This window comes from Tachysurus vachellii, chromosome 16 (assembly GCF_030014155.1).
Source record: "Tachysurus vachellii isolate PV-2020 chromosome 16, HZAU_Pvac_v1, whole genome shotgun sequence".
Taxonomy (NCBI): domain Eukaryota; kingdom Metazoa; phylum Chordata; class Actinopteri; order Siluriformes; family Bagridae; genus Tachysurus; species Tachysurus vachellii.
The window spans coordinates 6,089,349-6,112,923 of NC_083475.1; the positions used below are offsets into that span (position 1 = coordinate 6,089,349).

The 23,575-nt window shown below is 40.2% G+C and overlaps 1 protein-coding gene across 4 annotated transcripts in view; it reads right to left on the bottom strand.

The window, feature by feature from the left end:
- Positions 1 to 21,081, bottom strand: part of ptprz1b (protein tyrosine phosphatase receptor type Z1b) — a 37,590-nt gene extending 16,509 nt beyond the window's left edge. For all 4 annotated transcript variants that reach the window (XM_060889926.1, XM_060889924.1, XM_060889925.1 and 1 more), the window contains exons 1-7: positions 20,907 to 21,081; positions 11,510 to 11,578; positions 5,768 to 5,944; positions 4,821 to 4,972; positions 3,702 to 3,797; positions 3,551 to 3,617; positions 1,536 to 1,693 (exon numbers count right to left, since the gene is read on the bottom strand). In XM_060889926.1, coding sequence (XP_060745909.1) covers positions 1,536 to 1,693; positions 3,551 to 3,617; positions 3,702 to 3,797; positions 4,821 to 4,972; positions 5,768 to 5,944; positions 11,510 to 11,578; positions 20,907 to 20,970 — 783 coding nt within the window. In that variant the 5' untranslated portion in view covers positions 20,971 to 21,081. The remainder of the gene's footprint in view (positions 1 to 1,535; positions 1,694 to 3,550; positions 3,618 to 3,701; positions 3,798 to 4,820; positions 4,973 to 5,767; positions 5,945 to 11,509; positions 11,579 to 20,906) is intronic.
- Between the last annotated feature and the right edge of the window lie 2,494 nt (positions 21,082 to 23,575).

Here is a 23,575-nt window from a genome sequence, read left to right on the forward strand (position 1 = left end):
ATTGAAGGAGACATTTGGCACACTCGGCCAGGACACCGGTCTCTATGGCTCCTCTACACACTTCTGAATGCAAGAGCCATTAGTCACATGGGTCTTTTATACCCTTAGATGGAAGCTGTTTGGTAAACAGTGTACACTCTATGGGCTAGACCCTGTACACTTGATTGATTCCTTGGTTCCCAAAAAACATCTCTCCAAGGGCTGCAACAGACACCAACAAGACATCACCCTAAAGGTGTATATGGCTTACAAACAAACACCAAGGATAAAATCTCTTTGGAGGTTCATGCATTTTAGTACAACTACATGAAGTGTTGCCTCCACAGACCATGATTTCCTAAGAGTCTCATGTTTGTTGAAGTTGTATAAGGTCCCTCCTTATGAGACTATGTCTTTTGCTTGCAATTACTTCAGGCAAATTAGGGGACAAACTGCATACTCTGAAGATACACTTGCCTTACCCAATGTAAAATCACACAAACACACGCACACACACAAAAATATTGATCTTGAAGTGGATCCCATGAACAGTAGCCTGCATGAGGGGCTGCCTTTTCTAATGAGAAACAAGCCCGCTGAGCCCTACCATCACATGCCACTCTACAAGGTGTTCATGGGCATTACACATAGGCATCTGCCACTGCTACAGTGCTGTCACTGTGCCACTTCTCATAGGTCTACAACCAGGATAACAGTGACCTCTCATTCATGTGGTAAAGTAAATGTATTTCTCTCTATTAACACAGGCATCAGCACCATTGATCTTCGGCTGAATGAAATATCAAGCGTTAATTCATGACTCGGGGGGCATGGTGGCTTAGTGGTTAGCACGTTCGCCTCACACCTCCAGGGTTGGGGGTTCGATTCCCACCTCCGCCTTGTGTGTGTGGAGTTTGCATGTTCTCCCCGTGCCTCGGGGGTTTCCTCCGTGTACTCCGGTTTCCTCCCCCGGTCCAAAGACATGCATGGTAGGTTGATTCGCATCTCTGGAAAATTGTCCGTAGTGTGTGATTGTGTGAGAGTGTGTGTGTGCCCTGCGATGGGTTGGCACTCCATCCAGGGTGTATCCTGCCTTGATGCCCGATGACGCCTGAGATAGGCACAGGCTCCCCGTGACCCGAGGTAGTTCGGATAAGCGGTAGAAGATGAATGAATGAATGAATGAATTCATGACTCAATTTTGTGTTAACACTCAGATGCAGCTAAGAACATGTCTACAGCATACATGCCTTTGTTTTATTACAGTGTACCTGGTAGAGTATGGACACAATGCTAGGTGTGTTTCTGGATTTATGCCACAGTTTATACTCTTGAATTTAAGGACATTTTACGTCCCATAAGGAAATCACAATGTTTCAAATAAGAATTTGCAATGCTACAGGGTCCCTGGCTACCATTCGAGATTACAGTGAAGTACTTTGCAGTTAAAAACGTGAAGATAATAACGTTTATTTTGAATTACTGTACATCGACACAGTTGTGAGTACAAGACAATACAAGAAAAATTGCAAGCAGTATAAGATAGAAGCTCTGACCTGCGTTTCAGAAATTGGCACAGTGTCTCTGAACACAATCCACTTCACTGTCTCTATGCAGGGTGGTGTGGTGAGCGAGCCATTGTAGATGAAATATTTAGCTGTTGACTCAGGCAGGAGACCAAGCAGAGGAAAGTCCTTGAGCACACTACTTTTACCTTCACAACAAACAGGAAGAAAAGTAAATATTGGATCAATTCGATAAAATATGAGAGGTTTTTAATGAAAATGTTTTGCTTGTTTGAAGTTAGCAAAAGTTGAATTTAGCAGTCAATAAGACTAAATAGCTAAAGAGTCGCACATACAGCCGTGGCCAAAGGATTTAATAATGATACAGTCTGCTGCATTAGTGTTTTTACATTTTTATGTCAGATGTTACTACTGTATGGTGTACTGAAGTACAATTACAAGCATTTCATAAGTGTCAAAGGCTTTTATTGACAATTACATTAGGTTTATGAAAAGAGTCAGTATTGGACCACATCCTGACTGATGGCAGCCCATTTTTACATAATCAATGCTTGTCAGAGTTTGTCAGAATTTGTGGGTATTTTTGGTCCACACACCTCTTAAGGATTGACCACAAGTTCTCCATGGGATTGTGTGGGGAGTTTCCAGGCTACGGACCCAATTTTTTAATGTTTTGTTCCCTGAGCCACTTACTGTAGTTATCACATTTGCTGTATGGCAAGGTGCTCCGTCATGCTTGAAAAAATTGTTCATCACCAAACTGTTCATGCATGGTTGGGAGAAGTTGCTCTTGGAGGATGTTTTTGTACCGTTCTTTATTCATAGCTGTGTTTCTTTGTGCAAAATTGTGAGTGAGCCCACTCACAATTCTTGGCTGAGAAGCAAAATGACCCACACATGAGTGGTCTCAGGATGCTTTACTGTTGGCATGACGCAGGACTGATGGTAACGCTCACCTTTTTATCTACGGATGCCCCAAACAATCAGAAAGGAGATTTATCAGAGAAAATAATCAGAGAAAACCCAATCCTCAGCAGGCCAATCCCTGTACATTTAATATCAGTCTGTTTGTGATGCTATTCCTGTAGAGAAGTGGCTTCTTTGCTGCCCTTCATCAAGCAACCCTCAAAAAAAAGTCTTCACCTCACAGTGTGTGCAGATGCACTCACTCCTGCCTGCTGCCATCCCTGTAGCCTTCAATAATTAAACCTCTCTCCTTGAAGTTCTTGATGATCTGATAAATTGTTTATTTAAGTGCAATCATACTAGCAGTAATATCCCTGCCTCTGAATTTCTGTTCAAAGCATCGATGACTGCACGTGTGTCCTTGCAGGTAACCATGGTTAACAGAGGAAGAACAGTGATTTCAAGCACCACCATCATATTAAATCTTCCAGTCTGTTATTTACACTTAATCAGCATGACAGAGTGATCTCCAGCCTTGTCCTTATCAGTACTCTCTCCTGTGTTAACAAGAGAATCACTGACATGATGTCAGCGGGTCCTTATTGTGGCAGGGCTGAAATGTAGTGGGAATGTTTTTCCTTTCTAGGATTAAGTTCATTATCATGGCAAAGAGGGACTTTGCAATTAATTGCAGTTCATTTGATCACTCTTCATAACATTCTGGAGTATATGCAAATTTGCCATAATAAAATCTGAGGCATCAGACCGGAAAATTAATATTTGTATGTATATATTTGTATTTATAATACATTATTAATATTAATATAATATTTGAATTAATATTCATTCTCAAAACTTCTAGCCAAGGCTGTATGATCTATAAAACTGCTGTTTTTTTTTTCCTGCTTTTTAAAAAGTGTAGAATTTATCTGTTGTTTCTGTATAATGGGTCTCACACATCTGTCGTACTTTTTATATACTATTTATATTTGGAAAATTTGTATTTGGGAAAATATATTGAACATAGTTTTCTCTCATATAATCTTGAGTGCCAAAGATGAATAAAATCACAATTCTTCACTGCTTTAGCCCACAGCCTGGCAATAATGTAAATAAAAAATAATAATAAACCCACATACCGTAGCGACTGACGGCATTGACCCCATCGATTAAGGCAGCATAGTTCTCATTATCATCAAAGCTCTCCTGTGAAACCATGTACATTTCTGAGTACCAAAAAAAAGGACAAAAAAAAGGAAAGTAGCATTAAATCGAGAAGCACTGACTTACCTCAAACAGAATGGCCAGTGCAGTGATTCTGCCATTACCCCTCAGAGCATCATCTATAGAGTTAAATTCATTGTCCTCATAACAGTAAATCTGCATCTGTGAGAGACAGCAGGTGAGTGTTATTAGAGCCACATGTAGAAACAAGCATCAATATGCATTTCAAAATACAGTAGATCAGCTTGATGCTGCCATACTGTATCTCAGTTCTAAGCTGATTAAAAAAATGAGATTTTTTATGATCTGATCTAAACACGTTCCAGTTGATGTCCAGAAAAAGTTGTATTGTTTGGATAGTCTCTGAGTTTTATAAACATACGGCAAAATTGGGCTTAAGTCAACAGAAATATTTTATGTATCTAAATATACCAGGGTTAGGGTTAGGGTTGGCACTTCCGGGGTTGGGGTTCAATTTCCCCTCGACGCTGTGTGTATGTGTATGTGTGTGTGGAGTTTGTGTGTGTGTATGTGTGTGGAGTTTGTGTATGTGTATGTGTGTGGAGTTTGTGTATGTGTATGTGTGTGTGGAGTTTGTGTATGTGTATGTGTGTGGAGTTTGTGTATGTGTATGTGTGTGTGGAGTTTGTGTATGTGTATGTGTGTGTGGAGTTTGTGTATGTGTATGTGTGTGTGGAGTTTGTGTATGTGTGTGTGGAGTTTGTGTATGTGTATGTGTGTGTGGAGTTTGTGTATGTGTGTGTGGAGTTTGTGTATGTGTATGTGTGTGTGGAGTTTGTGTATGTGTGTGTGGAGTTTGCATGTTCTCGCTGTGCTTTGGAGGTTTTCTCCTCGGTCCGAAGACACGTGCTCTACTGTAGGCTTTGGAGTGGCATCTCTAAATTGTCCGTAGTGTGTAAATGGGTGTGTGATTGTGCCCTCTGATGAGTTGCTACAGAAAATAAATGGATGGATGGAAGTTTTAATCAAGTAGAAAATGATGTAAAGGGAATTCTTCCACATTATATGTTGTAGTGACTCATATGTGTATGTATCAGAAAATTCAGGTAAGGTTAAGTGGATGACCTTCATGTCTACTGCTCTGGATTGCAGCACTAATCCTAATCTCTTGATCCTACAGTGCATTTCCTAGTGTGTGTGGAGACATGTTGACATGCCTATTACCTCTAAAGGAAATCTGTAGCCATTGAGGCTGTGTTCTGAACCGTCTGATGAGGCGTTGCAGCGGCCCCAGTGGAACGTGATCCTGGCTACTCTGAACCGTGACCCGAGTCCTCCTCCGCTGACATAGTACTGTCCATTCACACTGATTACCACTGAGAAAAAACACACACACAAACACAATTTAACCCTTGTGTTCGTATTTGTGTTACTCAGCCAATGATCGTGGGTCTGGTGACTCGCTGCATTTTTGGGTTTTTACTTCAACACAATCAAAAATTTTATGTTAAAATACTCTACAGATGTTTACTTCATCCCAATGACAAGCAATATAAACAGGATATATGGTGAATATTTGCCCTTTATCTTTATTACATCACATTTTTTAATTAAAGTGCTACTCGTTTTTTGTTGTTTTTTAATAAAATGTAATAAAAAAAAAAAAAAAGAAAAAAAAATTGAATCAAGTTATGAGTGGAAAAAAAATGAACAAATTTACAAGGAAGCAAAGCTTTTCAAAACTATTGATGTTTATGAATATGGGTCCCACAGACCTGAACATCATACAAGGGTTAATACTTAACAATCCTGATATGAACTTCACAACAAATTAACACTCATTACCGCAAAGGAATCATTTTCATTCACTTGCTGTGTAAATACTGTGCTCATACAGAGCTGTGAGACAAGACATGGAGCCATCTGGTCGTACAATAAGTGCGTGATAAATGAACGATATGACTCTACAGGTTAATTCATTATTCTGTCAGCAGAGAAAGAGGTATTCAGCTCAGGCAGATACATTCCTATAAACAACAAAAGTTGTTTCATTTACTTTCGTTCACATGACATGCAGAACACAACATTCTGAATAAATAAAATTAGTACAGCCGGTCAAATCTCAGTGATGCCTACTTTATCTAGCATGACCCAGGAAACAGTAAATCCACCTGTTTTTCCATCGTTGGTGATGGTAGACTCTGACATGAGCTGGTCCCAGTTCTCCAGCTTCAGATCACGGTACTGCACCTGAACCTGGGTGAAGCTCTCATCAATGTTGATGGGCGACTGCTTGGCTCCGTTACAGGAGCGGTACTTTTTTACCCAGTGCTGCTGGTTCAAACTTCCTGTAGAGAGTCAAATTGATTAGGATGAATGAGAGAATTTCAGATGTAGAGTTTAATTCAAGGTCAATTTATAAGGAAACAGCTAGCTGGATCGGTAACTCCAGCTATATGGAGTAACCCCCTGTGCTGCAGTGTCTCAAAATATTACCATTTCAACCACTGACAAAATTGTAGCTATGAGATACAGCTTCTGTACAACAATGTTAATTAAAAAACAAAGAAAGAAAGAAAGAAAGAAAGAAAGAAAGAAAGAAAGAAAGAAAGAAAGAAAGAAAAACATCAAGGGCCCAAGGTTTTCTATTCAGAAGAGCAGTCATATTTCACCAATCACTTACACACACACACACACACACACACACACTTTGTGTAAACAGTGTTATGGGAAACTGTTTACTTTTAGAGCTTTGTTTAAAAAAATAAAAAAATAAAAAAGATCACATGCTTATGCAGTGAATATAAGATTAGAAGAGAAACCTTTATTTGGCTCCATATACATTACAGGACAGTGAAATTATTTTCTTAACATGTCCCAGTTTGTGAAATCATTGTCCGAGCCCCGGGTCGGCTGTGATGCTGCACCCCGGAGCAGAGAGTTAAGGACCTTGATTAAGGGTCTAACAGAGCAGCTTGGAGGTTTTGGTGCTTGAACCCATAACCTTCTGTTCAGTAACGCAGAGCTTCAAATGTTGAGCCATTATTATCCTCAGCAAGGTCTATATGATAAACGTATGTAATAGTGTAATCTTTTAAGGTGCTGATTAAATTATAGAGCAGAAATGATCTGGTTACATGACGGAATTGATCATGATACTTGTTGAATATTTGCTCTCCAGTTCCAACAGGAATCTATTTAAGTAAAAAAAAAAAAGGTTTCAATAGCAATGGATCATTTGCTAAGAATTGTCTTTTTGTATCGCATTCATATTACACATGCTATGAAATATACCAACACACCTTACTAGGAAATTTACTGAATGGAACACATGGAGGAGTGAGAAATAAATAGAGTACTCAGAATAACTATACACGGTACTGCGGCTGAATCATGGATGCAGAATATATGAGGCAGATGGAAACTATGTCTGTGAAATAAACATGTCATTCACACACCCACATACTTTATTTAACACCTTGCTCTCTCACACACACACACACACACACACACACACACACACACACACACACACACACACACACACACACGCACGCTCAGTTGAATAATAGCGTAACGCATTCCCAGCCTCCGTTCTCACCTCATCTTCATTCTAATTATTTGCCTTGACATCATTGTTCCTGGCTTTAAATCTCCCCACAAGCTGACATCTAATTAGCGCATCTCTAAACACATTTTAAGAAACCCGCCACTTTCCCTGTGTGTTATAGAAACCCATCCTGCAGGGTGTGCAAGGCCGCTGTTATCAGAAAGACTGGTGGCATCAGAGGGTAGCACTAATCAGACCAGGTATATTCAAAGAGATTAAAAGCACAGTGTACTGCAAGTCGTGACGGAAAAGTGAAGCTCTCGTAAAGCTGCCGAGTCGCATCTGGCCCCTGCAGAGGCACACGGCACTGGATGACATGCTATAATCAGCTAGAGTCAGTGCTGCTATGGTTACAAATGGCATTTCGGAGGAGACGAGCACGCAGAGGAGGCTTAGAAACATATACACAAGACGCCGGACTCACAGCACAGCTTGTCCAGATGTTCTTTCTAGCGCAGGATTCAACTGAATGCAGCGTGTTTTATTTATTTATTTATTTATTTATTTATTTTTGAATTTCATCTTATAAACATGAATGAATTTTTTTTCCCCCATTTGTAGTTACATTATAATGATTATGTTAAGGTCATAATTTTTACCTTACAACCATTCATTCATTCATTCATTTTCTACCGCTTATCTGAACTACCTCGGGTCACGGGGAGCCTGTGCCTGTCTCAGGCGTCATCGGGTATCAAGGCAGGATACACCCTGGACGGAGTGCCAACCCATCGCAAGGCACACACACACACACACACTCTCATTCACTCACGACAATTTTCCAGAGATGCCAATCAACCTACCATGCATGTCTTTGGACCGGGGAGGAAACCGGAGTACCCGGAGGAAACCCCCAAGGCACGGGGAGAACATGCAAACTCCACACACACACACGGCGGAGGCGGGAATCGAACCCCCAACCTCGGAGGTGTGAGGCGAACGTGCTAACCACTAAGCCACCGTGCCCCCCACCTTACAACCAGATTTGGGCTATTTCCACTTTTTTTTTTTTAAGATAAGCTAAAGATTTTTTTAGTTATTTTGTACTAACAGGTGCAGGAGAGTGTTTGAATGAATTTAAACACACGTTCATTAACAGATATCAGTATGATACCAACTCTTTAGTAACTCTGGTGATTAAAAATGAATAGGATATAAGTGTTTTACTGAAATGAAGTGACTAATCAAAGATCCATCCTTTGTGCAGCAAGCTTCAGTTTTCTCTTTTAACTGCTTAGGTCTTTTTTTAGTGTTTTTTAAAAGATCGAAGCACTTAAGAGGTGTTTCAGGTCCCGCCGTCAGTGAAAGAGAAAAAAGGACTGTTTTGTGCCATAGAGTAATATGTGTTTCTGCCCTTCCTTTTGCTCTTCAGGAGTCTTGGGACTAAGCCTGTGTTGGTCCGAGTCTTTCACATGGTAATATATTTATTCACAGTTCAGTGCACATACACACTGTTCGCTTTCCCTCCTCATCCTCCTCCTCCTCCTCTCCGAGCCACTCCACAAAACATGCTTTCCAGCTCAGAGTTTCTCACTGCTACAAATACTTCGGCCTCTTTTAATAATTTAAGATCAGGAATGTTTCCATATATAAAGTCCTTTAAGTCCCAAAACAGCAATACTGTTTTTTTTTCTGGGACATTTCAGTTCACACAGAAGACAGTGTATATACATATAAATAACCAGGTCAGCAGATTTCTTTACACTTAAACAGGCAATACTTATGGTGTTTGCTTATAAACTGATCAAGTTCTGTTGTTTTTTTATGTCTGTAGCTTAGGGTCAGACACTATTTGCTTATTTGACTAGTATGGAGCACTAAAGAGTCACAAACATGGAATATAAGAGGTATGGAAATATGGAGAGGATATCACCAAGGTTAAATATAACTTGACTGTACTGTATGTTTTGTGTTCTATGTCTATTCACTCCCTCTATATAAAACACTATGCTGATACGGGGTTGGGCCTCCCTTTGCTCTCAAAACGTCTGAACAGAATAGTCCCAGTTCTTCATGGCATGGATTCCACAGGATGTTGGAAACATTCCTCTGAGTTTCTGATCCATGTTGATATGAACCACAGAAGTGTTCTACTGGATTCAGATCTAGTGACTGGGAAGAACACTGGACTCATTGTCATGTTCATGAAACCAGTTTGAGACGACTTCTGATTTGTGACATGGTGCATTCTCATGCTGGAAAAAGCGATTAAAAGATAAATTGTAGTCATGAAGAGATGCACATGATCAGCAACAATACTCTGATAGTCTGTGGCTTTCAAGTGATGACTGATTGGTATAAACCTGTCCAAAGTGTATCAAGAAAACATTCCCCACACCATTACACCACCCCCACCAGCCTGGACTGCTGACACAAGGCAAGTTGGATCCATGGATTTATTCAGATGATGCCAAATTCTCACCATGTGTGTTCCTCAATAGAAATCCAGATACACCAGATTTGGTGTCTGTGTCCACTGAAGCCTCAGCTTTCTGTTCTTGGATATCAGGAGTAAAATCCGACATGGACTTCTGCTGATGTAACTCGACAGCCTTAAAGTTCAACGTGCTGGGCATTCTGAGACGCTTTTCTCACATACTTTCCCCATTCTGATGATTGATGTGAACAGTACCTGCAGCTGTTAGACCATATACAACTAAAGGACACATTGAAGAGAACAATACAATCCAACACCTTAAAAAAACATGGTTATGGATTTCAACTGACCAGACGGAACAAATCTTCTATATTTACACCTGGAGACAGAGCTCATTTTGCAATACTTTTCTTTTTTTATCTTTCATTTTTACTCATGGATCAGAGTAACAATATTCTACAGCCGTGGCCAAAAGATTTGAGAATAACACAGATATTAATTTTCACAAAGTCTGCTGTTTTAGTGTTTTTAGTTCTTTTTGCAGATGTTACTTTGGTGTACTGAAGTACAATTACAAGCATTTCATAAGTGTCAAAGGCTTTTATTGACAATTACATGAAGTTTATTGAAAGAGTCAGTATTTGCAGTGTTGACCTCTGCAATTCAACCCTGGCATGCTATCAATCATCTTCTGGACCACATCCTGACTGATGGAAGCCCATTCATGCATAATTAAAGCTTGGAGTTTGTCAGAATTTGTGGGTTTTTCTTTATCCACATGCCTCTTGAGGATTGACCACAAATTCTCAATGGGATTAAGGTCTGCTAGCTAGTTATTTAGCTTATGCAAATGCAAGGAAACCTTATTTCCTGAAACATAACATGATTTCTTTTAACCAGAACAAAACCTATGGAATAGTCTTAGTTTAGAAAATAAGCCCAGTGTTAATATCAATCTAGACAGATAATGTTAAGAATTTCCTAGTGGAAAGTGTGCTAGCTGAGATTTTGCTACTAGCTGTTTATGCTAGTCATAACTTCATCATATGCAGCGAGTAAACATTAGTAAATGAATAAATACGCATCGTTCATTACAAGAAAAATAAACAATAAAAACAAGCCTATGTCCTATACTACCAACAACCTGTTAACGTTATACAGTGAAAAAAATCATCTTAGAAAAATTAAAAAATTTGTGGGGGAAGTCGTGGCCTAATGGTTAAAGAGTCTGACACCTAACCCTAAGGTTGTGGGTTCGAGTCTCGGGCTGGCCATTACTGAGGTGCCCTTGAGCAAGGCACCGAACCCCCCCAACTGCTCCCCGGGCGCCGCAGAATAAATGGCTGCCCACTGCTCAGGGTGTGTGTTCACGGTGTGTATGTGTGTGTGTGTATGTCTGTGTGCGTGTTCACTGTGTGTGCACATTGTATGGGTTAAATGCAGAGATCCAATTCTGAGTATGGGTCACTGTACTTAGGCGTATGTAACATCACTTATTATCATTTAGGCAAAATTAAATCTCAAATATGGTCAAAAATCACAAACCTACTTGGATGTCTAGCTCTACTATATTCTTATACTAAGTAATGTGACTACAGAATATTCAAGACATTTCTCTTGAAGTCGTTTCTATTAATGTACGGCTGCCTTTCACATCCCTAAATGTGTTCCCTTTCTTTCTAAATGTCATGTGCAGGAGCCTCCTGGAGCTTATTCAGCTCGCTCGTTCAGCACAGAGCTAGTAGTCAGACAGTGGCCATGACACTGATCCTACTTTATCTGTTACCATCAGGGACTTTATATCCTCCCCATCTCCATTTCCAGAGGAAGAAGGCAGTTATAAATACTGCTGGGTTTTGTTCAGATACAGCATGCCGAGTGGAGACACACAGACAATAAGAGGACTTGTTCTGTATAGGCACTTACCTGTGTAAGACCAGTCCACGTCATCTGTAAACCTGTGCTGCTCTCGCAGATACTTGCTGTTTAGGCCCACTAGAAGAAAGGCAGACCGAAATGGTGAGAAAGAGGCAGAGAGAGAGAGAGAGAGAGAGAGAGAGAGAGAGAGAGAGAGAGAGAGAGAGAGAGAGAGAGAATAAAAAAAAAACATATCTTGTAATGGAAAAGCAATTCAAACAGCCCACTAAAAAAAGAGTAAACATTTACTGGAGGCTATGTTTCATATCCACAAGCACAGGAAGCTTGACCATCCCAACCAGTTTGTTGCACGTAGCGAAACTATTATTAAACTATGCTTTCTTTTTGTTAAAGCAACACCCAGATTTGTCTCAGTTGTTGTTTATCTGTCCAACAGCAGCACTGTATCGCTTCAATTACTTGTGTAAATGAGCACACTGAGAAGGAAAATCAGACATTATCATTTCAATTCTTCATGCGACCTGTTGCTGTGTTTTTTCCCCTCGAGCACACAGAGACAGATGACATTACTGTCATGCAGTATTTGGTGTACAACCACACACACACACACATATATATATACACAGGGGAAATATTGTGATCAAAAGTCATTTTCTGTCTATAAAGCCCAAAATCACAAACAGTAGTGCATCAGATGACCTAAAAACGGTTTGAATCTCAGTGAACATGAAAAACAAGATATACCAGTAGAAAAATACATACATAGAATACAGGGGATCAAAATATCAAAACTATCTGCTTCTAAAACCTTTCGGTTAGTCTAACAGGACAGCACAGCACTAAAACGGTCTGCTTCCACAGTTTGCTACAGCGATCTACAGAAAAAAAGACAAAAGTAAAATAAAGAAAAAAACGTTTTTTTTTTTTTTTGTTTTTTTTTTAAAATACTAAGGCTCACATTACAAATAACAGCCGACAAACAGGACCACTGGTGAGTCGAACGCACATGAGAAACACCACAAAGCCGTAATTATGAGCGGGGAAACTCTGGATTTCCTTTGAGCTATGAGTTTGTGAATTAGAAAATGTCTGTAATTGACGGTAAATCAGAATCCTTGTCTCAGAAGGCGATTTCTACGGCCATGCATTATTATATTTTTTTATCTTGTTTTTTTCTTGTTCATTTTTCTAATGATCTCTGCATGTACCTCATTGTTAATATGTAATGGATTATTAAAACATTAAGCCTTTATTCTCATAAATATTGTTAATTGTTTTGTATTCGTTTTGTCTCGCATTTATTAAAAAAATGACCGTTTTGTATTAATTTATTGTTCTGTGATGTACTGTAAGAGCTCACAGACGATCTCTTTCCTCTTTCAGCTCTATTAACTCTAAGTATCTAAAAGCCGCTCCTACTATATGTGCGGTTGGATTAACCTCAGCAGGGTCACTGTACTGTCTTAGACGATACAGATGCAGACATCACAGCCTCCTTCTTAAGTGTCGGACACTTACGTGGAAGTTGTCGATCACATGAGTTGCTGATCATTTACTGCCCCTAGAACATGTTCTTATGCAGAGATTTTTTAAGGAAGTAAAAATATAATAATGCATGGCCTCTTAGGACTTCCAGTGATTTCAGTTGTCATGTTTTAGAAATAAGGTTAAAAAAATAAAAATTTTAAAATAGCATCGCTGTATCCATACAACCCCTACACCTACCCCTACACCTACCCCTATAGGCACACCTGTTCCTAATCAACCTCTGCCTGGATTCACATACAGACTCTCAGGAGTGTCTGAGTTGGGAGCGAATCAGTCAGAAAACATCCGTCTGTACGTGTTCACATGTCTAAGAAGCTGATTTCATTTGTGTTAGTTTGATGCAGTAAGTTACTTAAATACAAACAAACTGGTTAACATTTCAGCCACTATGTAAGAAAAAATGGTTTCATTTGTCGTTTGTTTTAAATATTATTATTTACAATAAAAAAAGCTAATCACCAGGACAAAATACGATAACGATAACGAAAATTTCGATAAAGTTTACATTGGTGCCTGATCAAAAACATGAAAACCGAAATATACTTGACGCACATTCTTCATTTAAAATTTGGAATTATTAATCCAGAACTAAAGTTAAAAGCCTTTCTGTATTTTTGTAGGTAATTAAAGGAAGGTTCACCTCCATGACTTAACGCACGTGATGTCGTAATTATGATCTATTAACTCGTAAACAGACAAACACGCGGTAAGAGTGCCTCTTGTATATTGCTGTTTGCTGATCGTCTGACATTTTGTCTGTCTGGGTTTCAGAGATTGCTTCATGTTTTAAATCAATTTGTCAGTTTTAATACAATTCTAACCCACAATTGCAGCCATCTCCAAGATATATAGATATTTATAGCGAGTTATCATGTCTGGTCTGTAACTGAATAGATTTTTGCGAAGGCACGACTGAGAGACGATTTTTGAAAACACTCCTATACATTTTCCAGTGAAGTGAAGCGTCTTGGGTCAGTTTAAGGTCACGACCCTGTGTGTAGAGAAAGCTCTTTGTTCTCGTAAAACGCATTCCAGCTATAATTAAGAGCAACGACAACAAGAGCTTGAGTATTTTTCAATGGCAAACCCCTGACAGTTCGCTTTAAAGGAAATTTAAAGTAAAATCCCTCACTGTTTAATGTAAACAGGTCCGAAATGGATTCGTTAAATCCTCGAGTTTGTTCTCATGTCTAAATTTCAATCTCAGATAAATGATACATGATGATCTGGTACAGGTCTAAATTCAGGTGCTGATGGTTTCAGTAATAAAATATTTGCTGTAGGATTAGACATAAATGTGAGGATGAGTAATGTACAGCAGTGCTCTCGATATAACAGACTTGACCCTGCATGTGTGTTGAGCCTTGGCCTGAGACCTGCTGATCACACAGCTGAAGAAGGCATGGGGTTAGTCGCTGTCGGTGGGAAACACCTGTTCTACAGGGCAGATGGAACAACCGGACAGCTTGGCACTCGCACAGCGCTAATTGAATGACGTTTTCTCCTAAACTCTTTCATAGCCCCAATGTAAAGAAAGTTTATGGATAGATATAAAGTTTCATGATTGCATATGGATTTTGATAAATATCTTTTTATTGAAACAGTTGTCCTGAGAAGGTTTATTGTCTAAAGGACCGGCTAGAGGAGTCTTAATATCTGACAGATGATGAGAACGTAACAGAAGGTAGGCAGGAGCAGACGCCAATGCAGTGAGAGTTTATGAGAAACAAACACAGGCAAACAAATCCAATTCATGAGGGAAGATCAGAATCCACAAGCCACTAATATACAGAAGAACAAAACCTCAGAGCAAAACCAGATAAACAATACACAAAGAATAGCTTGGATACATAAACTAAGAACACACTAAGCGATCAAGTGTAGTCTTTAAAGACTGTATGAGCTGACTGGGATGTGTCCATGGCACCATATTACTAAGCCATGCTGTGCTCTGGGACACACAATTCTTGTGTATGAGGCAATACAAAATGTATGTAATAATCATTTTAAAAAAGCTTATTATTGTTATTATAGCCAAATGTGCGGAATGTAATATTCATTCATTCATTCATTTTCTACCGCTTATCCGAACTACCTCGGGTCACGGGGAGCCTGTGCCTATCTCAGGCATCATCGGGCATCAAGGCAGGATACACCCTGGACGGAGTGCCAACCCATCGCAGGGCACACACACACACACACACACTCTCATTCACTCACTCACGCAATCACACACTACGCCAATCAACCTACCATGCGTGTCTTTGGACCGGGGGAGGAAACTAGAGTACCCAGAGGAAACCCCCGAGGGGTCAAAAACATAAAAGTAACACGCTCTTTTTTGAGGCAGAGAGTGAGAGGAACGTGAGAAGAGAACATGCAGAGAGCATGCAGAGAAGATTTCGTCTTTCTGTACTAATAAACAGCGAGCAACTAAACCTGTACTTTCTGTACTAACAGGCAGCAAGCTTTGGTTTCACCGAGCAGCAGCAGCAGCAGCACTGTGTCCCAGCTTTCTAACATGATCAGTCTGATAGCGTGTCCAGAATATTTCTGTTTCTTCAGGAAATAAATCTGATCAAATATTAAAAGTATTAGGTGAAGTATAAACCACACTTATTTGAATCGGGGAAAGATTCCTTAGTTGTAGGTGGTCTAATTTTATTTAAAAAAAAAAAAATCCCAGCAGCCCTGAAGAGTTTATCTTCTCAGTGTTATCCACAGCACTGGGCTTATTTGGAACACTAATGCTATTTAGAGCACTAACGTTATTTGGAGCACTGGAAGGATACACGCGCAGATAGCGGCTCTGTGTTCCAGCTTTAATATACAGTATAGTACAAAGACTCCAAAAAAACCTTCAAAGAGCGATAAATTTTATTCTTCAGTTCTTTTTAAATGCATCAGAAATACTACTTCCTGTTCTTGTTCTCTGGATAAACTGAACTTAGGTGCAAGGCTCCGTAAGCCCTGGGAATTCTCTCGGGTCAGGGTTCGGATGCCATTTTGAATTAAGGGGTCGAAAGAGATACTTGGAGCCGACATACGGTTGGTTCTAGGATGTGTTTTGGATGTGTGTTATGGAGAAGCTTGTATGACCGAGTGATTTCATTATCGCATGCATGACTATGTGTTACAGACCAGCTGTTAGCATAAGAGTCAGAGGTCAAGTGACATCCAATAAGCATGAGAAAGAAGAGAGCTAGTCGGAGAAGGTGATAACACCAAGCAACAGCTGTGAGCTTTAGCCTGTCTTGAAACAGCACCACAGGTCCTTATGGCGAAAAGCATGGCATTCGTTTAGCTCACGCAGCTTAAAGCTTATACATCATGCTCTGTGTGTTGCCTGTGAGGTCACGCCAATTAAACCCAGACTATCCAGAACAGGAGCGACTCCAGGGTTTGTCATCAATTTGGCACTTTTCTTCCTGCAGCTAATCTAAGAAGCACTAGATTAAAGAGCGTCCCCTGGCATTTTGGAAATTCTGTCCTACTTATGGGTGCTTTGGTAAACTTTCCGCTACACTGTAAAAGAAACTGAAACACACACAAAAATAAAAGTCGACTGCGCAGAAAAGATCACTTTGGCATCCAAAATGTCAGTAAGTGAAAGGGGCATGTTTATACAGTAACTATCCTTCCAGGGCGTAAGTGCTTTTCATCACGGCGTATCCGACAGGGAGCAAGTCTCTAATCAGCATGCAGGACATGCCAAAGGAAACTCCTAGACAACACGCAGGGTCTGCTATGGCGTCCTGCCACTGGAACTTCCTGCACTGCCTCGTCCATCACCATGGTCACAGGCTCGGCCCTCTTTGTCATTTCCCTTTATCCCTCCTGCGGCGTCCGCTACTTAGTAATAGACAGATTGTTCACCACATCACACACGATCTCAGTCACCCGAGCCATTTCTTTTTAAGCAACACATTCATTTTTATTTGTTTCATATAAACATTCATGAATAAAAAAAACAGGCTGTGACGCTCTGTCCTTAGTTACCCACACGGCTCCTTCCTGACATTAACCCTGCTAGTCTTTTACGCCAAAGTACCCGAGGACAAGCGGTCATCAGTTACATAGAGGTCCATCAGTCCAACTTCCTGGAGTCAAGAAGACCTCGATGACCTCGGGGGAGATTCTTTTTTTTTTCGAGTAAACAGCATTCTTGTGTGTTCTTGTATTTAGTCTGTCAGTTATTTTAGTCTTTCTGTAATCATTTTCCTTCAGCGTATTAAAGAATTTTGCTGAAAGTAATGACATCATGCCCAATAACGTTGTTGTTTTAAGCCGTTAACGAGTCATCTGTTCACAGCCAAAGGTAATGTTTTAAATGGCTTCGAACTGTTATTAATTGCGTTCTGTATTAGACTCCTTGTGTAAAAAAAAAATAAAAAATTCCCTGTAGATAAAAAAACAGATTTCAGTGGAAATGTGCCAGAAACTGAATTTAATACCTCTGGCCTTTTCTACAGCTTGACCAGATTTGTTCTGTCTGAGAGCTCCCGTTTGAGATTGCATTTCTCAGGCAGAAAAAAAGAAGCCCGAGGTGAACATGCTGCACTTTAAACCAGCACCAAGAGCCTGTGTGCACGAGGATTTCCAGAAAAGTTGAGATCTAACACTCTGTACGCTAATTTAAGAAAAGCTGAGGTCTTAGGTCTGTGTCAGGTTCGGCGTGGAATACGGCTCAATCACAAATTCAAGAGCATGTTTCATAACACTGGTTGATGCTGCCATGGCAACAGACATAGTGCACAATGTAGGTTTCATCTAGCATCTGTATCATGAATCTGCTGTAGTAGTGCCATAGAAAAACCTTCTTCCAGCAAAAATCACTGCAAAGCGTGACCAAAAACACAACAATCCAGCATCAGACATCGATCACGTGTGGAGGTTAAAGTGAGCTGCTGTTAAATCCCTTCTGTGACTAGAGATCATTAATTATAGGACAAAATGGTTCTATTTAGTAAATGAATCTGAAGAGTTATGAGAGCCTTCAAACCCAACACCAACAAACGCATTAATATGATATGAATCCATGTAATCTGTGTAATATTATTGCTCCAGGCTGCATCTCATGCTGTGGTCTTTAAGCAATAAATCAATAACCACAGCTGCTGATTATATAATCCTGTGGACCAGAGCTGGATTACGAAGGCAGGTCATCTGAAACGATCTAAAAATAATAAGATGAGGTATTATGCTAATAGTGTTCTTTCAGCAAATTCTTTGCGTGTCTGCTCAACACGACCGAAAGCTTTCCTTTCCTTGTCTTGTTTATTTCTAGCAGTGAACGTTCAGCTCATGCTGCCAAAAACGTTGTAGGGCAAAACCACGAGGCTAGAGATCTGCACAAGGTTGGAGCCCATACTGCAGATCTTCAGAAGATTCTTCCATGAAATATTGAGTGTATACAGTAAAGTCTCATTGGTTTTCTTTAGAGAAACACAAGACAAATATAGCACACTCGTTCCCTCTCGATCGCAGCTAAAGGACGGCCGAAACTGTCGAAAGCTGAAGCTTTCAGATGGACTTTTACCATCCGAGCCTTAACGCAGGCTGAGAAATTAGTGAGAAAGTCCTAATAACTACACATACTTAAATTAACATATGTGATGTTCATTCGTGAAATATCCAACACTGTGGGTCATTTCCAATGATACGTACAGTATAAATTGTGTTTGTGTTACAAATGTTCAAATAGATCGAGCGAACGCATGCTGCCGGTCGTTAAGGGAATATCTGTCTCTTCCTTCCAGGGAAAAGTGAATTACGTTTGCAGTCATATTAAACGTTTGAAAAGGTCAGACGAATGCAATATGACACGAATGAGACAGATTCTCCCCGATGCCCTACAAGCCCACGTGCCCTCGTACTCCTTCTTCAGACTCCTTATTGTACGCTTCACTGAATAATAAATACAGCTTGACGGTACAGTGGGGTAAGTGCTATAGCATGTGGCAGCTTACAAACTAAAAACAAATCAGCAGTAAATGTGGGAATGGGAAATGACACCATCTGGAGTATTGTTACTGACCCCATATTAATTATTTCAGATGACCCCAGTGTTTAGTTATTGGTGGTAGTGACGGATCACTATATGAGTTTTGAAGCAGAGGCTAAGAGTTAACGAGCAGATGGTAGCAGATGGCATTAACACCGGGATATTCTGCATCGAGCCAAACACACAGTATAGCCACTATATCAAATATTTTCATCTCTCCCTCTCTCTCTCTCTCTCTCTCTCTCTCTCTCTCAACAAAACAGGCTTCACTTCACGTTAGAATTTCCTGCTGTACTTTTCTAACAAACTAGTATGCAGTTATAGAAGGATAACATCTACTATTCAGTGTCATCTTCATCATTGCCTATAAATGTATAATTTATATCCTGATTGTTTCTCGAAGGGGGGGCACGGTGTCTTAGTGGTTAGCACGTTCGCCTAATACCTACAGGGTTGGGGGTTCGATTCCCGCCTCCGCCTTGTGTGTGTGGAGTTTGCATGTTCTCCCCGTGCCTCGGGGGTTTCCTCCGGGTACTCCGGTTTCCTCCCCCGGTCCAAAGACATGCATGGTAGGTTGATTGGCATCTCTTGAAAATTGTCCGTAGTGTGTGAGTGAATGAGAGTGTGTGTGTGTGCCCTGCGATGGGTTGGCACTCCATCCAGGGTGTATCCTGCCTTGATGCCCGATGACGCCTGAGATAGGCACAGGCTCACCATGACCCGAGGTAGTTCGGATAAGCGGTAGAAAATGAATGAATGAATGAATGAATGAATGTTTCTCGAAGGCTGTAAATCCGTTATTAAGAGTGTTCCAAATAAACTTGAATTGGATTAAGACTTGGACAGCTACAGCCTGATTGGTCACGCTTCTGAGCTGTAAAGGCTGGGCTGAATTACAAGCCACACCAGTTGTAGTGTTTCCTACATTAAGAATAGTGTTGTGAATTCCCACACTTCAGATTGGAAATAAAACACTGCCCGTGACATTAAAGTGGGAATGTCTGGGAAGCTGTAAGTCACTGGACAGCCGGCTGCTCAGTTGTCACATGGCCAGCTGTACAGTTATGTTACTACATCATCGGGTCGATACACAAAGCAGACCATTCTTCACTAATGTCCGTTTTAGATACAGAGTCAGGATTCCGGTGCTGCTTTTAAACACTAATAAATACTTTAGAAATATCAGCTTCCTAAAGGGACTGCACTCCTGCTCCACCTGTAGGTGTTTTCCCACAGTAGCAAATCAAAGAACCAAAAGAGTTTTGAGACTGAGCATGCACTACACAACACTAGGAAAAACTACGAAAAGATCGTTTCAGAAAGACGTTAATCCCAAATGTAAACGACTGGAAAACCTCACGAAGCAGTGATACAGATGCTTGAGCGCAGTGTGGAGAAATGCACAACATGCCTCATCTGTGATCATGTGATTATTAACAGCAAGTGAACATAAGCAGCTTTTCCACACAAATCTCAAAACGCATTATACGACAGCGTGAAATGTAGGAATGCAGAGAAGAAGCTGTTGATGTTTTTGTTTGTTTGTTTGTTGTTGATGATGATGATGATGATGATGATGATGATGATGATGTCTGTGGGGTTCAGAATTTCATCGATTCAAAATGAATTTGTAAACACGACCAATTATTTATTATGTTAAAATAAAAGATAGAAATAGATCTAAAACAGAGAAGGAAAGCATTAAAAAAATTAAAAATGAATAAATAATGTATAAAAAAAAAAGAATGAACAGGTGAAAAGTAAAAGGAGGTTAAAACTAATCATTTTTAAAAAGTTTCAATTATGCAATCAGATATTTAACTAATGGCAAATGAACTGACAGCAGAGACCCCTGTGTCTTGATGTGTGTAATCCAGATGCACAGTTTCTTACCTGCTGAACACATGATGCACAGCTGAGAGATTAAAAGGCAAAAGCTGATTTTGATCCCAGACATTGTCTTAGAGATGGGGGTTGATGTCAGGCAGAGTGGAGAGAGATAAAGCAGAGACGGAGAGCTGCCTTTGAGGATGCTACACAAGCTCCATGTCGATCCTCTCACTCAGTATTCCACTCCACACACTCACACACACATGCACAGAGAGAGAGAGAGAGAGAGAGAGAGAGAGAGAGAGAGAGAGAGAGAGAGAGAGAGAGAGAGAGAGAGAGAGAGTGAGTGAGTGTCTCTGATATGGTTCGCCAAACGGGTCATAAACACATCCAGTTTTTACTCCACACTTCTTTCCACTGATACTCTGCTACTGATCCATTACATGGGATCAAAAATGTAGTCCACAATGCAGACATGTCAATGCAGCAGTTTTTGTTAAACTGCTCCGGTTAGAGGGTTTAAATTGAATTAATGTTCATTCTAATTTTTTCTTCATTCACAAGACAGCTGTTTTGACAGATTTCTGAATTATGATACTATCCAGGGTCAGAAATGAAATGCTTTTTCCCAAAAATTCTAATCGAAAACTGTTCCATCTTTGCTGCACATTAACAACACTCCATCATCGTGAGAGTAGATTAAAAACTCATCTCTTTATTCAGGCGTACACATAATACATCCCATAATATTGTGCTGTATTACATCAGACCAAATGCACATTATCATCTAGTACTTGCTAATATTATGAACAGCAGCTATTTTAATCCCTCTTCACTGCTTCTCTCTTTCAGGAATTGTACCAGCTCTGATTGTCTTCCGTGCCATGAAGATTTTGGACCTCTATTGAGATGAGGCTGATTCTGTGAGGATCCTGAGGCATCTAGAGATTTAGCATTGTGGGATGTGGTAGCTCAGTGGTTAAGGTGTTGGAGGCTACTGATCGGAAGGTCATGGGTTCGAACCCCAGGTCCACCAAGCTGCCACTGCTGGGCCCCTGAGCAAGGCCCTTAATGCTCAGTTGTAAGTCACTCTGGATAAGGTTGTCTGCTAAATGCTGTAAATGTAGAGATCTTCCAGCTCCAGTTAGACTCTGTGATACTAAAGAGGAGATGTAAACTCCATGTGGTCTTTCAGGACAACAATCTCCTCACCAATACAACATTTATCAGACTGTATATTTATAATCACACCTCCAGTGTCACCCATATGACGATGAGGTTCCTCACTGAGTCTGGTTCCTCTCAAGGTTTCTTCCTTTACCATCTAAGGGAGTTTTTCCTCCCCACAGTCACCTGAGTCACCTCAGATTTGCTCATTGGGGATAAATACAAACAAATTTAAATCTATCTAATATTAATCTTGATTTTTGTATTCTATTAATTCTTTATATTATTTTTTATAATAACATTTTGTTCTATGTTTATGTTCTGTAAAGCTGCTCTGAGACAATGTCAATTGTCAATGTCAATGTCAAGACTCGCCCAAACTGGAATAAGACCAGTTTTTAATCTTCACCTGTCCAGTGTGGGTGACTCCGTGCCCGCTATAGCCTCAGATTCCTGTTCTTGGCTGACAGGAGTGGATCGTGATGTAATCTTCTGTTGTTCCACCTCAGCCTTCAGTGTTTTGTGCATGCTGAGATGCTTTTCTGCTCACCCCGGTTGTAAAAAGAAATTACAATACACTTCCAGGCAGCTTAATTCAATATGTACATTCTCCTCTGACCTCTATCATCATCAAGCATTTTCACCTACAGAACTGCTGCTTTACTGGATGTTTTTTCTTTATCGTGCCATTCTTTGTGAACTCTAGAGACTGTTCTCTGTGAGAATTCCAGTAAATCAGCAATTTCTGAAATGCTCTAAAAAAAAGTGACGTGACATACAGCTAAGTAGGGTGACCCATACTCAGAATTCGTTCTCTGCCTTTAACCCATCCAAAGTGAACACACACACCCGGAGCAGTGGGCAGCCATTTATGCTGCAGCACCCGGGGAGAGTTGGGGGGGTTCGGTGGGCACCTCAATCGTGGCCAGCCCGAGACTCGAACCCACAACCTTAGGGTTAGGAGTCAAACTCTCTTGCCATAGTTGCCATAGTCACAGAGTGTTACTTCCTGTTTGTTCCTCAGGAGCTCTTGGTTGCACTTTACATGGTTACATTGCCATTGTACATTTACAATATTTACTGCCAGTGTTACCCAAATGACAATGGGTATCCTTGTTTGGTTTCTGTAAAGATTTCTTCATCATATCTTCGAATAGAAGTCTTCGTTCATCTGACCAGGCTCTGTTGGTGGTCCCTCGTGTACGGCTCACCTAAAGACTCACCTATTTTCTCTAGCCTTCTCATGATTGCCTAGGGGTTTATGTTTGTTTACATTTTATGGTTTATATTTATATCACTTTCTTTTAAACTGGTTATTTTACTTTGTCTACTTTTTTTTAATAATTCTTATTTTAGCTTTTTGAACTCTATTTTTATTGTGCATGTGTGTATTTTTAAGTGTATGTGTAATGTCAAACGCACTGTGAAGCACTTTGGTCAGCCGTGCGGCTGTTTGTAAATGTGCTATATAAATAAAGTTGAACTTGACCTTGATATCATCTCAGGGAGTTTTTCCTCGTCACCATCACCTCAGACTTGCTCATTAGAGATAAATTTTAGAGATA